The sequence below is a fragment of the Heterocephalus glaber genome, unplaced genomic scaffold (assembly GCF_053883595.1).
Source record: "Heterocephalus glaber isolate CG9 unplaced genomic scaffold, H.glaber_assembly_v1.0 deba00000470, whole genome shotgun sequence".
NCBI classification, from domain to species: domain Eukaryota; kingdom Metazoa; phylum Chordata; class Mammalia; order Rodentia; family Bathyergidae; genus Heterocephalus; species Heterocephalus glaber.
In genome coordinates, this window is record NW_028258145.1 from 6575499 (window position 1) to 6590872 (window position 15374).

Consider the following 15374-nt stretch of genomic DNA (forward strand, 5'->3'; position numbering starts at 1 on the left):
GTTTCCAAAGAAGGCCACATTCAATGAGGCTGGGTGTGAGACTTCAACACACCTGTCTTGAGAGGACCCAGTTCAACTTTAGTTACTTAATGTCTGCAGCCTCAGTTTCCTTACTACCAAAATAGGGCTGTTAATGCACCCTTGAATTCCAGAGCATTGTTGGGGTGATTGAGTAAGCTAATACGTGAACTTCATGCTTGGAAGAGCTGTGTAACTAGAGCTGCTCATACCGAAGTTGGAGGAACATTGCCTGTGGGAGGCTCAGGTACTGGCCAGAGGTTTTGGAGATGGATTCAGGCCAGGGAACCTAGGCTGGAATGTGAATTTTCACATCCATGTTTTTGAAGAATTGTTGTAAACACAAATGCACACATGGGGAAGCCGATGGGTTCAGCTGTCCATGTTTAACATGGGTGAAATCCCACACTCCAGCTTCCTCACCTACCAATGGCCTGCTTGTCCTGGGGTAGCCTGAGCCACTTTTGACCCCACAGTCTGTGCACCCACAGATCTATAGGCAGAACAGAACACAGCCCTGCTAGACAGAGAGCTGGTGTTCTGCTGGGTTCCTCTGCTATTGGGCCCGAGATGGCCAAAGCCTGGGGCAGCTGGAGGGGGCCTGGCAGGCTCCTTCTGCCCTTCTGAGCCTGGAGGAGCCAGCCCAGGGGCCGGAAGCACCTGGAAATCTAAGATCTGAGGCTGGGCTGCCTCCTCTACCTGGCCAGGAGGTGGGGCTGCCTTGTGTGGTCCTCATGTGACTTTGGTCACTAGGACAGGGGCCAGTGAGAGTGTCCTGCCGTTGGCCTTCCTGATGGGGTGGGGGCTGGGCTGCTTTTGGAGGCATTAAGGTAGGGGCCATTGCATCCCCAGTCAAGCTGGCAAGGTAGGCACGAAGACATGATTCAGGTGAGAGACCACTCACTGCCTGTAATGGGCTGACATTTGTGTGACCCACTTCATGAGTTGAAATGCTAACCAGTGTGATGGTGGTAGGAGGAAAGGTCTAGAGAGGGGATTGGGTAAGGAGGGCAGGGCCATGGCAAAAGGGCAAGTGAATGGGATTAGTGCCCTATTAAAGGGACCCTATCCAATATTATAGGTAGAGAGTAAGAATAAGTTCTAGTGTTCTACTGCACTGTGGGGTCTACAGAGTTAACAATCATGCAGTGTTTGTCTCAAAATAGGAGAGAGGATTTTGAATACACTCATCATATGGAAATAATTAAAGTTTAATGTGATAGGTATGCAGATTACTCACATTTGATCATTGAACAATGCATACACGGGTCACAATTCCACTGTATCCTGTAAAAGTGTACAGCTATTACATGTCTGTCAAAACCAATAGGAATTGCTTTTGGGGACCTTGGAGAGCTCTCTGTCCCTCTTACTGCCATCTGAAGACACATCAAGAAGACAGCTGGCCACCTGTAACTGGCATGAGACCTCCCCAGAACCTGGCCGGGCTCTGGTTTTAGGCACCTTGCCTTCAGAACTGAGAAGTAAATTCCAGGTTCCTGCTTATAACCATAGTTCATTATATGCAGCCTGAACTGACCGAAACCCTGATCTGTTTGATTCTCAGTCCTTGCTTCTAGAGGCAGATTAACTGCGTTATGCAGAACATATGCATTTGTAAAAGCTTTTGAAAGACTGTTGAGCACGTTTCAGAGGTGGGTCCAGGCCAGCAGGGTGTTCTGAACAGAGGTGCCTGGAACAAACAGGATTAATGTCAGCATCACCACTTTACAGGCTGTGACTGTTGCCCTGAGTATGTGGATGTGCGCTTTATGCTCTTCATTTGTTTGCTTAGCAACCCTTTCTCATGTAGAAGGGATGGGAATAAACATTCCTTGCTCCTGTTCCATCAATGTCAGCAGGATTGGGGCCACAGCTCGCACTAGTTTGGTGTAGTCAGAGCACAGCTCAGAGACCCTGGTTGTCATGGTGCACACCCCAGGGTGAGAGCAGATCATGCCAGTCCCCCAGACCGAATCCTGCAAGGATCCACCTCCAGATGGCTCTGGTTTATGGTCCAGGGCAGAGGAGCTGCTCAATACACGTCTTGGGCTGTCACCAACATGGGTCACCATTTCTTCCACTGGAAGTTCATCCTGAGGGCCTAGATCAGTGTTCAGAGACAGAAGGCAGAAAGAAGAGAGAAGAGGACACTGAAGCAGGTCTCAGTCGTCGGCAAGCTTGGGACTGGGATCCCCTGGGTGCCCTGATGAGTGTCGAAGGATCACACCCACTGGGGCACAGCTTCATCCTCGGCCCGTGCTCGTCCAGTCTCAGGGGATTAACTGTCCCCGGTGAGTCAGCCCGGGGAGTTTCTCTCACACTCACTTGCCTGAGCAGAGACCCACACAATGCAGAAGGTGTGGGCTATGCTCCCTACCCAGAACCCTGGGCAGCTTTCCAAGCGCAACGGGCCCAGGCCCATCCTCCATGCTCTCCCGGTACACAGGTGACATGCAGCCAGGGCCTTGAGATGCTTCTGGTGAGGCCTGTGTGCAGCCAGGGCTGAGCACCAGTGGGTATTGCACCTCCAAACTCTGGACATCAGGTCACCTGGGTGCTTGCTCTGCACAGGGTGCCGGCCCCACCTGCATTTCTGCAGCCACAGCCTAGGTGGCGCCTGACCATCTGCATTTTTCAGAGCCAGGGCCCTGCCTCTGTTGCCTTAGTCCCCGACACCTGGGGGTTTTCTGCTTCCTGCCCCTACAGGCCTGGCTCTTCATTTTCTCTACTTAGGGCACCTGATTTTCTCTCTACATTGGCCTTTTAAATTTGGCACAGAGTCTCACTAGGTTGCTAAAGTTGCCCAGGATGGACTGAAACTTGAGATCTTCCAGTCTCAGCCTCTTAGAATTCTGGAATCACAAGCATGCTCCACCACACCTCACTTAAAGTCTCTCTCTTTAATACAACATTCAGTCTTCCCTATACTCACTTGTGATCTCTGGGCCATTCCTGACAGGTGTAGAAAAAGTCTCTCCCAGGCTGGGTTAAGATCCTGGCCACCACCTCCCTTTCCACTTGAGGTGTCTCTTTGTCACCGCCATGGGCTGGGGTGGCTGCACCAACATGCACTGTGGGCCAGTGCAATAGTTTTGGCAGTGTTGGGTGTAATGGCTTGCTGTGGTCACCACACTGAACCTCACTTCCAGTGGAAGCTGCAGTACCAGCCTGTGAGCAGGGACGTGGATCCCCCATGTGGCTTTGTTCCAGCTACCAATGCCTGCTGCACCCAGGGACTAAGCCTGCCCTGGGTGAGGAGTGGCACTGGTTGTCCTCAAGGCGAGACCCAAGTCAAGGCCCTGTTCGACAGAAGCCTGAGGACCTGGCTTCTATCCCATGGGCAAGAGTGAGCAAATCGGCAGGGAGTCACCTGTGCCAAATCCTCACCACGAGAACACTGATAACAAACAGAGCTGGAGATGGTGATGGAGTGGATCTTCTGTAGCTGTGCCTCCCAGCGTTATCCCAGAAGATCTGGCCTGAACACAGCTTTGCCAGGGCCACCGAAACCCACACAGAAAGTACTCCTGCAAAGACACCTGCCTGGTGGCCTCCTGTGGGATCTTTCATGGAGGCTGGTCTTTTATAGATCCCATAGCCAACGGTCACTGTGTCACAATAACTGACTCGACCCCCTCTGTCCTCCCTTACAAACTTCCTGAACACACACACTGTTTGCCTGCCTCCCGTGTCCCCATTGTGATGCCCGTTTCCGAATCAACTCATTCTCTCTGGGTTTGGTCTTCAGGTCTTGACAGGTGCAGCCAGCGTGGGGATGCTGAGTCCCATGAGTGGAAGGCGGATTTGGGGGACTGGACAGGAGGATGCATTGGGTCTTAGGTGCTGGATTGGGCCTGGGTACCATGGGGAGCAGCAGTGGACATTGAAACAGAACCAGGACCCTACCATCTGTGCTCTGGATCTGTAGAAGGGTGGGCAAGGGGACAGTGGACCATGACTGTGAGTGTCCCAGCCAGTGTCGCTGAAATTCTCAACTTGTCCCAGCATTTGTCTTGGAAACTCCAGATAGGAAGGAAAAAGGGAAAGACAAGACCAGAGCAAAAGCCCTTCTGGGATGAAGACTGGATTTTCTCTAATAGAGCAGCAAAATGAAGTCTCTCCTGTGGGTGGCAAAAGGTCTGTGCATACTCTGCTGCTGTTTTCCGAACAGCCTTAACCTTGGTTGGGAAAGGAATGGTGCTCTTCCAGTCCATGGTGACACACAGCATTGTTGTTTGTGTTGTTGTTGTTAGGAGATGAGATCTCACCTTCCAGTAGCTGGGACCACAGCTGTGTGTCGCCGGGCTCACCAGAGCCACTGTGGATACTTTTGGTGAGGATTCTATACACACGCAGCGAGGGCTGGGAGGAATCTCTGAACTTGTGGGAGGATGAGTAATGGAGTCCACAGCAGGCTATGTTGTGGACACCATGCTCCCTACTGTGGCCCAAGGGGCTCTGGAGAGGGGACTCCAGGATTCTGAGGTGGGAGAGGACCCGGGGTTATCTGGTGGAACCCAAGTCACTAGGGTCCCTTGGGAGGCGGCAGGGGGGGAAGTGATTCAGGTCATAGTCACAGCAGGAGGAAACTTCCAGAAGCAGGGAAAGGCCCAAGGGGCTACATGCCCCCAGAGCCTCGAGGAAGGGTTAGCATCACCCAGGGCTTGACATTATCCGCCGGAAACCCAGGTCAGCCTCTGCCTCCATGACAGGTGGGCACTGTATTTGTGGCCATTGGTTAGGGTTATCGGCTACAGCAGCAGGATTAAGACACGAAGTTTTCTTTCCTTTTATTTTGGCTTTTGAGACAGGGTCTGGCTATGTAGTTCAGGCTGGGCTTGAACTCACTATGTAGCCCAGGCTGGCCTTAAACTCATGACAATCTTCCAGCCTCAGCCTCTCAAGTACCTGGAGTACAGATATGCACCACCGTGCCTGGCTTAAGACATGGTTATTTCTGTTACTGCCCAGTTGATGAAGAATTCTCAGTTGTATGAGGTCTTACTGCTAAATTTATTCTAAAAGCTTGATGATCGTATATTCTTGCATCAAAATTATGGAACTCTGTTCTGATAAGAATGAGTGAATTTGTAAGGAAAATACGCCAGAGTATTGGGGGCTGCGGCTGTCCCTTAGGACAAAACCAGGACACAGTGGCCAAGGTGAGCTGAGCCTCCTCTCCACACTTCCTTCTTGCCTTCCTTGTGGTCCTTATTTCAAGGAAGGAAGAGGGCGGGGACTCAGGAGATGCTGCTGACCGTGAACCACCATGGACTGAGAGGCCTCCTGGGCTCTCAGAAATGAAGAATCATTGTTCTAATCCTTGCAGTAAACATCCTGGGTGGCTTCCACCTCAAACCTCAGAGGATTTCAAGATACGACAGAACATTCTGTGCCTGTCCACTTCCTGTAGCAGGGGAGAAGTTGAGCTGCTTGAGCTTTAGCGGCAGGGGGTGCAGGGCATGGAGAAGCAGCCTGGTCCCCTGGGCCCTGCATGTGGGGACGGGGGGTGTGTGGGGTGGGCTGGGGATTCACTCTCGACTTCAGTGTTTAAGTTCCTGAAAAGACAGAGACAGCCATCCTGGGACTCTGCCATTGAGTGTTTCCAGAGAAGAGTGGCTTTATGCAAATTCCTCTTTCCAGATCACAAGATCTCTACAGTCACTCTTGAATGGCATGGCTAGGGTGGATGGTGTGGAGTAGGCTCAGGCTGCCTGGGTCCTCGGTGACTTCAGAGCAGTTGGGTCCTCGGGAGCGATGTGCCTGTCTAGCCACAGAGTGGACCGAAGCTGTCTGTTGTCCGCATGGCCTTTGTTCTGAGACTAGGGTGCTTTTCAGGGAGACCTCCCTGGTGGGGTGAATTTGTAACCTTGAAACTTACTTGACTCCATCCAAAATCTATAGCTCACTCTTTAATCCTACCTGTCAGAATGATGGAACAAAAACATCCACCCTCAGCTGGTCCTTGGAAAAAGAATAAATGTGGATACAATGTAACTTTTATCCCTTACCCCACAGCTTCCAGAATACAGTACCCATCATGAACTTATGTACACCATGAAGCTGATATGGCCAGTTCACCTGTGACCTCCTCTAAATGTCTGGTCCCTAGTTGGCTCTTTTAACACTGGTGGATAGAGCCTTCCTTCCTTCCTTCCTTCCTTCCTTCCTTCCTTCCTTCCCTCTTTTCTTTTTTTTTGGAGGCAGAGTCCTACTCTGTAGTTCAGGCTGGCCTTCAGCTCAGGGTGATCCATCCCCCTGCCTCAGCCTCCAAGTGCTGAGATTACAGGCAAGAAGCACCATGCCCTGAAGATTGTCTTTAGTTTTGTATCTGACTCTAACATGTTTTCCTCAGATATTCTTTACTCCATCTGAGTTTTGACTTCTGAGTGTTACCTTCTGGACCCTAAAATGAGGGCAAGAGGGCTCATTTTGTTGGGGTGTAAGCTTTATAAGATTTCTCTAAAAAAGTTCCTGTCCCTGACTTTTGCTCACAGGAATATGAAGATTTGAACAATCCAGCAGTGTCATCAGGTTCAGAGCATGAATTTGAAGGAGAAGTCTGAGCAGTGTTCTTGTTTTCCACCCATAGCAGAAGGCATGCACAGGATCCCTTGTGACAGTCACCCCCAGGCAAGGGGATGCTGGTCACTCAGAGGGCTCAAGAGAGGGTGCTCTCTGCACCCTCTGCCACACGGGTTCCTGTTTACAGTGAGGAGCTGGGACTCGACTCTTTGCAGCCATGTTTGCATGGCCGGTGTGGACTGGAGCTGGGAGGCGGGGTGCTGAGGCTGGGCCGAAGTTGTGCACAGCACAGCTATGGGGACCTGGGTGGCCTTGAGCCAGCAACGATGTGGCAGTGGCTGAGAGAGTGGCTCTGGAAGCCCACAGAGGTGATGAGGGTGGGACAGAGGAGCAAGTAGCAGCACCTTTGCCCTGTGAGAGGGTTGAGGGTGACCAAAAAATATGGTGAATGTTAAATAAAAAAGCTTGTAAAGTACAAGACATATTGCCACTCATTTCCTCACAATCTTCCCCATCACTTTGGACACACTTGTCCCGTCCTTCTTGCCCCTTTATGAAGCAGTTCTGGAATTCCTCTTTCATGAGGGTCTTTACCAGGTGTGATAAAAAACATGCTGAATGCTGCTGCTGAGTGCCATCCAATCAATGGAAAGGCAGGCTTGTAAAAATATGACGGTGTGTCCTTACCCACCTTATTCACCGGATCTAGCACTGTGTGGCTTCTGGCTCTTCCCCAAAGTCAAAATAAGCATGAAAGGGAAATGTTTTGAATTGATTCAGGACATAGAGGCAGCCACAACAGTGCAACTGAAGACACTCAGGAAAGGGGGCTTCCAGAACTGTCTGAGAAGGTGGCAAGGATGGCAAGGATGGCAAGGTAAGTGCGTTCAAAGGAAGAGGGGGTGATTTGAGGGCAATTCATGGTGGTGTGGTGGATTAACTAATGGTCAACTTGGAACACCCAGCTGAACTGAATCAGTGTAGTCTGGGCGTGGAAGACCCATGTGAGGATTGTTGCCAATAGCCCTAAAAAGAGAACTGGAGAGAAAGATCCTGGGCTGTTAATTTTCTAGGAGAAGCATGCCGAGGCTGGTTTTCCTAATGCGAACTTGGCTGTTCTCCTGAGGAGGAGCTTGGAGCCTCCCTGACACTGGGAATGGCTGCTGTTCTCATCAAGGGAGCTCTGATCTTCACCATGAGCATCACTTCCTGGCTCCAGTGCAGATCCCTCAGCCTGGTGGCACAAATCCTTCATCCCACCAGTGTAGGTTTTCTGGCTTCCACCACTGGCCTCTAGGCCTTCCAAATGTAGATCCTCAATACGGACAGGCATGAGGCATTGCCTTGGGCTCTAGGCCTTTAGCTGGACTTGTGTGAGACACTGCTGGGATCCAGGCCCTATGCTGAATTCTTCAGATCTCTAGTGCTATGACCTATACAAGAACTATTTCAAGGCCACTCATTAGGAAAAAGATGTATTTCTTAATCAGTCTCCATCACAACAAAAACTTCACATCTGAAGAATGCACCTCATTTTAGTGGTTAATCTCTTGAATTCCTCTGCATTTGACTTTTTGGGTAAATATCGTAAAATAATCCTACAAATTACGTGTGCTGTATTAAATGTATTCCCTTGCCAAAACCCTGCCCACAACAGGTGGTGTATCTTTCACTGTAATAATTTTAAAAAGTTAGACACCCACTATATTTTTTATCCTCATACACACATGACTTATGCCAAACTTCTACTGTCAGAATCAAAACTACTCAGACTCCACAAAGTGGAAGAAAGAATTAGAAAAATCAATCCCTCCCATCACCTAACAATAAAAAATCATATAGACTGAAGAGACAACAGCACTTTCTTAACTTTCTCCCATCCCAGACGGCTGGCTCCATGGGAGTACAGTGGGGAGCAGGTGTCCCTCTGGCAGAAACCCTCTTTCTCTCTTCAGCAGGGCCGAGGCTGGGTTGTAAATCCAATTTGCTTTGGACCCTCCTCTGGCTGGAAGTACGCAAGTTTTAATGAGTTTCAGCGAGTCACAAAAAATAGGGAAACTTACGCAGTTTCCCTGGCCACTTCCCTATTGGTGCTTGGGTGCTCCCCCTCAAGGGGGAAAAGGTGTGTCCTCGCCAGCCCACAGGCACAGCGGGTGGCAACCTGGTGTGGAAATCCCAGCCTGAAGGAGGGTATAAATCCCTGCTCCACCGCAGGCGAAAGTCTGGCCTGGCAGCTGTCCCAGCAAGAAGGGATAAAGTACAAGAATGCTGAGCTCCAGGTAAGAGGTTAGGACAGAGGGAGAGAGGGAGAGGGAGGAAGAGAGGGAGAGAGAAAGGGAGAGAGAGAAACAGCAGGAGAAAGAGAGAGAGAGAAGAGAAGAGAGAAAGAAGGAAAGAGATGGAAAAAGGGAGGGGGGAGGAAGAGGAATAGAGGCAGTGAGAGACTTGGGAGAGATTTGCCCAACACCTCGATTTCCCCTGACCCCAGCTGCTTCTCTGGACGACCTTTTCATTCATGACCATTATCTGTGTCAAGGTGACCTTAAGCTCTGCTTGACCTCTCTGGGCCTCAGTTTCTCAGTTTCTCTGTCGAAGAGGGCCTGGGTCAGAGGGGTCCCAAGAGCCTTCTACAGGGACCCGGCCCAGGGAAGGTACAGGGGGCCTTGCACGTGATGCCTCCCCTGTCCCAGGAGGGTCTTTCTGGTGTGGACAGTCCCGTGGCATTCGTCTTGTGTGGGAGGTCCGAGTGGATGGATCAGGTCATACATGTGGCCTGCAGGCCAAGCGGCCTGGTTTCAAAGTCCAGCTGGGCCTCCTCTTGGCTGGGTTGTGCAATTCCCCCCTTGGTGCTACAGACCTCTGTGCTCTTCCTGTTTGGGGCCTCACTCCTGAATCACATTCCCTTTTGGGGGCGCAGCCTGTTCTTCCAGCTGCAGCTCCCTGGGATCTCTCTGCCCTGCCCCCACTCTGTCTCCTAACTTGCTGAGATCTTGGTCAAACACTTCATCTCTGTTTCCTCTTGGGTAAACTGAGGCAGTGGTATGCCCACCCTCCTGGACCCTCAGTGCTCTGATTGCCTGGAATAGCTGTGCCCATCCCTCCCTCAGCCCTGTCTCTGCTCCTCCAGGGGGGCCTCATCCCTCAACTCCCTTGGTTCTGGGAGACGGAAGGGCACCTGGGAAGCGTGCAGGAATTGTAAGGAGGGGCCCTGCACGTGCTGTCATTTGGCCCAAGGTCCCTTCCAGCTCTGCACCAGCCTCCCACAACCCCATGTGCAGCCAGTTCTAAAGCCCAACTGTGGACCCCAAGCAGGAACCTGGATACTCGGAGCCTCAGGGTCACAGCTGGCCTGGAGAGACCATGAGATGGAGGGAGACGAAGGTGCCCCTGACAGTGCTGTCCCCTGCACTCGGTGGGGACATCGCAAAGGTGCCTTTGCCAGTGATTTGTGACCTCAGCCTGTCCAGAACCAGCCCGAGTCCATCAGAACCCAGCCTGCACCCACATGGTTTCTGGGTGGCAGCTGTGGGTGGGCAGCTGACCTATCTGCATTTCTAATATGCCTGGGCCTCACTTTGAGAACCGCTTCCTTAGCAGACTGTCCTGGTGTAGCCACAAGCTTGCAGGGGTTATTTTGGGACCTCCGTGGGACTCATCAACATGAAGTTGATTCTTACTCCCTTGGCTGAGGTGGGCCTGAGAATCTGCATCTCTTGCTAGTGTGGTTCATGGCATGGGGCCAGGGACAACCTTCAGAGCAAGAAGGCTTTTGACCCAGGAAGAGTCCTCTCACTTGGGAACAAGAAAGAAGTTAATAGGCCTGCAATCTCAGCACTAAGGAGGCTGAGGCAGAAAGATTGCCATGAGTTCAAGGCCAGCCTGAACTACACAGTGAGTCTTAAAAACCAAACAAAACAAAAGAAAGGTTAATGCAAAGCTTTGGGTGGCTCTCATGTTTTCTGGAGCTGGTGTCCCTCATGTTGTGTTTAGTGTGTGCAGTAGGCAGAATTCCAGCATGACTCCTGCTGACTCACAGGTTGTAAAGTCCTAGCCCTTCTGGCAGCAGGGATTGCACGGCTGTGGTCTACACCGCCTTCTGCAGACAGGGTGGAGAAGTGGGTAGATACGGCACAGGACCCCAGCCAGTGGCCTTGATGCTGACAGAGAGGAAGAGTGCCGGGTGATCGCCTGAGCAGGGCTCCTCACACAGCATCCAGAGGTCATTGCCAAGGGCGCACAGCACGACTGCTCTTGGTCTCAAAGGCACAAACTTCCCTGTTGTGGGGAGAGTCACGGAAGCCAGGTGGTCTCTAGGCCCATGAGTGGCACCTGTGGACAGCCAGCAAGAACGTGGGCACCTCGGACCCCCAAACACTTCATCCACGAGAGCTTGGACCAGGACCCTGGGCACCAGAAGGAGCCTAGTGCACCTGCCACCCCGATTTCCATCCCAGGGACTCTTCACAGAGACACCGTCAAGGCCCAGCCCAGACGTATGGCCACAGCCAGCGGGCCAAGGTGCTGAGCGTGTGGTCCTCAGTTTCAGCCATGGAGAATGCACTCTTGTCCTAATTTTTCTTCTGGATCACCGTGGATACCCATCCACGTCACACCGTGGGGCTGACCTGGAGCAGCTTCAGCACTTACCACAGTCTCAGGGCTTTGCTTTTTCTTTGCTTCTCTTTTTGGTGTTTTTGGGATGGGGTCTTGCTATGTCACCCAAGTCAGCATTGAACTCACAGCAACTGTTCTGCCTCAGCCTCCTGAGTGCTGGTATTACAGGTGTGCCACTCCTGGCTAGTCCCCATGCTTTCCTTGGTCACTCTGTATTGTCATGCATCACCTGTGTCAGACTGTGATGGCCCCCCACAGCCACTCCAGGACTCAGGCCGCTCTCAAAACAGTACCTCAGAGGCAGTCTGCAGGGTCACATGGTGTGGACATGGGTGCAGATTGTTCTCTGGAGGAGAAGCAGCAGCAGGAAGGGAGCAGTGTCAGTCCCCAGTGGGTCAGGACACAGGGCCCAGCTGAACCGGGTCATCGATACACAGCATTTTCCATGGCCATGGCCCGGCAGGGCACGGGTGGGAGAGGGGGTAGCAGGCAGGGGGTAGTGGGCAGCTGGGTCTGGCACTTCCTGTCTTGTGCCAGGCCTGGCTTCCAGAGTGCAGGGAAGTGAAACTGTGGGCCCCAAAGGCGAAAAGGACCAGTGGGTGGTGGATGTGAGCATCCTCGCAGGAAGGATGGACATATGGATGCCCCTCCAGGTGTTCTCCGCAGGAGTCAGCTGTGGGCAGCTGGGAGCCAAGAGGAGACCGAGGGCTCCAGTGCCAGTGTGGGAAGTGACTTCTCCACATGCTGGTGCAGAGCCCAGGGTTTCCTGGGGGGGCTTCCTGGGTCTTTGGGAACCCCGGCAAATGTGGATGTCTCCAGGCCACAGGTGGGGCTTTCTAGTGGCAAAAGTTTTCCCACACGGGGTAGATAAGCATTCTTCATCTTCTTAGTACTTTTTTTCCCTTTGGTTGACTTCTGTCTTTCCTCATGGCTACTCCAGATGCAGGACTTTGGCAGCTGTTGCTGCTGCTGCTCTCAGGGATCCGGGGGACTGGCCAATCTTGTGGGTGTCAACAAGGCCTTCATCCTGGCAGCCTCACCTCTGCCCAGGCCTTAGTTTACCTCTTGCTGGTCACTGGATGCACAGGGGAAGGTGTGGACCTCTTCTCATTGAAGCAGAACTGAGAGTGGTAGAAAGGGACCCTGAGCAGCCCTGAACCAACACGCACCTCATTATCTCCATTCTCCCCAGTGCTCCATCGTGGTGAGGGCACCCAGCCTTCCCAAGAGCCCCAGAGTGGATGGGGTGCAGGTCTCTCTGCTGCCAGCTTTCCCGGCCTTTACCTCTGTCTCTGCGCTCAGGTGTCAAGCCCAGAGTAGGCATCAGAACTGTCTGCTGCTTGCTCTCGCAGCCGCCTGCTCTTCACCCCAGGCCCCAGAGGGTTTTTGCTTCTACTTCTCCTTCCTACCAACAAAGGATTTCTGCCACAACTTACCCACTTCCTTCCCCTCTTTGTGAAAAAAGCTTTGCTCTTTCCTGGGGCCATTGTGGCAGAATAATGCAGAATAGCAAAAAGGGAAAAATGCTGGAAGGTAGTGAAAATAGTGTCTTCAGAAAAAATGTGAGGTTTGATAAAAATATGACTTAAAATTAAAAAAAGTTTTATCACAATAAAAGATACATTACCATGAACTCCTCTCAGAATACTTCGCCTTGCTTCCAACATACCCATTCCATCTTTCTTGCCACTTTCTGTAGCAGTTCTGGAGTCCTCTTTTGTGAGTGTCTTTAGTTGCATAGTTGTGGCTGCCTCAGTGTCCTGAATCAATTCAAAACATTTACCTTTCATGGTCACTTTGACTTTGGAGAAGAGCCAGAAGTCACACAATGCCAGATCCAGTGGATAAAGTGGATGAGGACACAGTGTCATCTTTTAATTTGACAGAAATTGCCATAAACATTTTAAGTCAATTTAGGATATGAAGGCAGCCACATTATCACAACTGAAGACACTCATGAAAGAGGACTCTAGAACTGCTTCTGAAAATGACAAGAACCATGGGATGTGTTTGAAGCAAGGGGGAGGATTTTGAGAGGATCTAATGCCCATATGTCTTTTACTGATGTAAAATTTTAAACTTTTTAATTTAAACATTCACTATAGTTTTTGATCACACTTCGTATTATTCATTGCCCTGTCTGACAGGCAAAGGATTTCGAACAAATGTGAACCATTCTTTGTGATCAGGGCAAGCATCAGGGGCCTCACTGCCCTTTGCTGTGATATCCTGATGCTCTCGTGGGCACTGTGACATGAAGGAAACACTGGGTCAGCTCCCCTGTGCCCCATGTGGCTGAGCTCTTTGTCTTTTCATCTGTCTCCAGGGTCTTCCTGGCTCAACTATGACTGGGCAATCGGCTGCTGCCCTTTGCAGTGTGAGCTTCCTCCCCACTGCCCCTCTCTCTGTCTAATTTGCTGCCTTTAATCTGTTTTGGATTGAGCATCCTCTACACCTATTGCTACATGAAAAATTATGCTAAATTAGTGGCTACCATTTATTATAACCATTTTATTATAATCCATGTATGCTGTAGACCATGGATCCGAAGAGAGAGGGGTGATTCTTTGCCTAAGTTCCAGCAGTGGCTCTCACCAGGGAGCAGATCCCTCTCGGAGGCTAAGACGGCTTCAGTCATGCCGCTCTGCCTTCCGGAGCTCCAGGAAGGCAGCCGTAGCCCAGCCCCTGGCTCCCTGGCCTGGGGGTCTCAGCATAGCCCAACTGTTTCCACAGAGGCGGGTTTTCCACAGAGTGAGGTCCCTGGGAAGCTGGGTGGTAGCCCCATTTTTCTGACACAGTTTCAGGGTCTGGCCATGTTCCATGGGTGACATGCAGTGCCAGCCCACATTCCCGGGAGGTGAGCTGGAGTCCAGGTCCTGGTGGCAGCCTAAGACATCACTGAGGGCTGTGTGGGGCAGGAGATGTGGTTGTGGACATCTGTGGGAACCACAGTCTCCTGCTCTGGAAACCTAGCCCTGCTCAGACCTGCGGAGAGGACAGCCTAGACGTGAGTGTCACATGTGCACTGGGAGTGGGACACTGAGGGCTCTCTCTCTGCTATTCCAATCTTTCTGTTCTTGCTGCTACTGTCCCTGTTATATTTTCAGATGGGCAAGTTTTCCCAAGGACTAATTATTTGAATATTTGAGTTGTTTCCTACACTCAGGTCCTAAGAGACTGAAAGCAACATTTGGTTTAGAGTGTGCACCTGCTAGCAGTGTGTCCCCAGCCCCAGCACCTACAAGTGTCCTATCCTTAATCCAGGTCACCCAGTGGCACCTTTCAGAGCCCAGGGGATCTCCAGAGGCTGAACATGTGCTGCTCTGTGCTGGGGATGAGACTGTCAGCAGGCAAGTGGACTTGTTCAGCATTTGTCTGATTAAGCCCCTGACTTGATGCTTTAGGAATTGAAGCTGCACCCAGGACCCAGGCCTGAGTTGCAGTTCAGCCTGGTTTTGCACCCTGGGTTTTACACCTAGGAAAGAGCTCCCTCCAGCCTAACCTATGCATTTCAGAGATGAGGAAGGTATGGCCCAGATTGTGCAAGTGACTGGTTCCCCAAGATCGCATAGCTGTAAATGACAGAGTAAAGACAGGAGTTGGGTTCCAGTCTCCAGTCCCCAGAGATCCCAGTCTGCTTGAAGGGCTTGCATATGTGTGCATGCATCTCTGTGTTCTCATGACTGTGGGTTCCATGCTCAACATGCTTCTATCATTTGGACTTCTGCATTTGAACTTAGTGACTGGATTAGGCATTGTTGCACACATTTCTAGTATTGTGACTCCGCTCCATTACTGACTGAGGTATCAGTATGTTCCCAGGCTGTGGAAATGATCAGAATGTGTTAAATGCATGTATGATGCATCTGCCAAAGTGGATCCCATTATTTTATGGAGTGGACTCTGAACAGGAGAATACAGACAGCGGAGCCTAACTTTTCAGTTAGGTCTGCCTGCTGTGTGTCCCTGTCCAAGTCCTTTATGCACTGATTACCCAGTTCTGCTTCCATCAAATGCTGCCATAAGCTAGGAGTTGTCACTTGCGTCTCCTCTGCTAGCACTGAGCTGAGCTCTTTGCACACCATGCCATCCCATCCTGCAATGCCCACCGTATCCTGTCCATTTCTCCTTGAGGGCACTGAGCCTCACACAGGCAATGCCACTTGGCATGGCCACCTCACTGGAGGGAAACCAGGTTCCGACTGTGCCCTTCT

The 15374-nt window shown here is 51.3% G+C and overlaps 1 protein-coding gene across 1 annotated transcript in view; it reads left to right on the forward strand.

The window, feature by feature from the left end:
- Positions 1-8669: 8669 nt before the first annotated feature.
- Il1r2 (interleukin 1 receptor type 2) overlaps positions 8670-15374 on the forward strand; it is a 37284-nt gene continuing 30579 nt past the window's right edge. The window contains 1 exon segment of the mRNA XM_004844462.3: positions 8670-8825. Within this exon segment, the coding sequence (XP_004844519.2) occupies positions 8812-8825 (14 nt within the window). The 5' untranslated portion in view covers positions 8670-8811.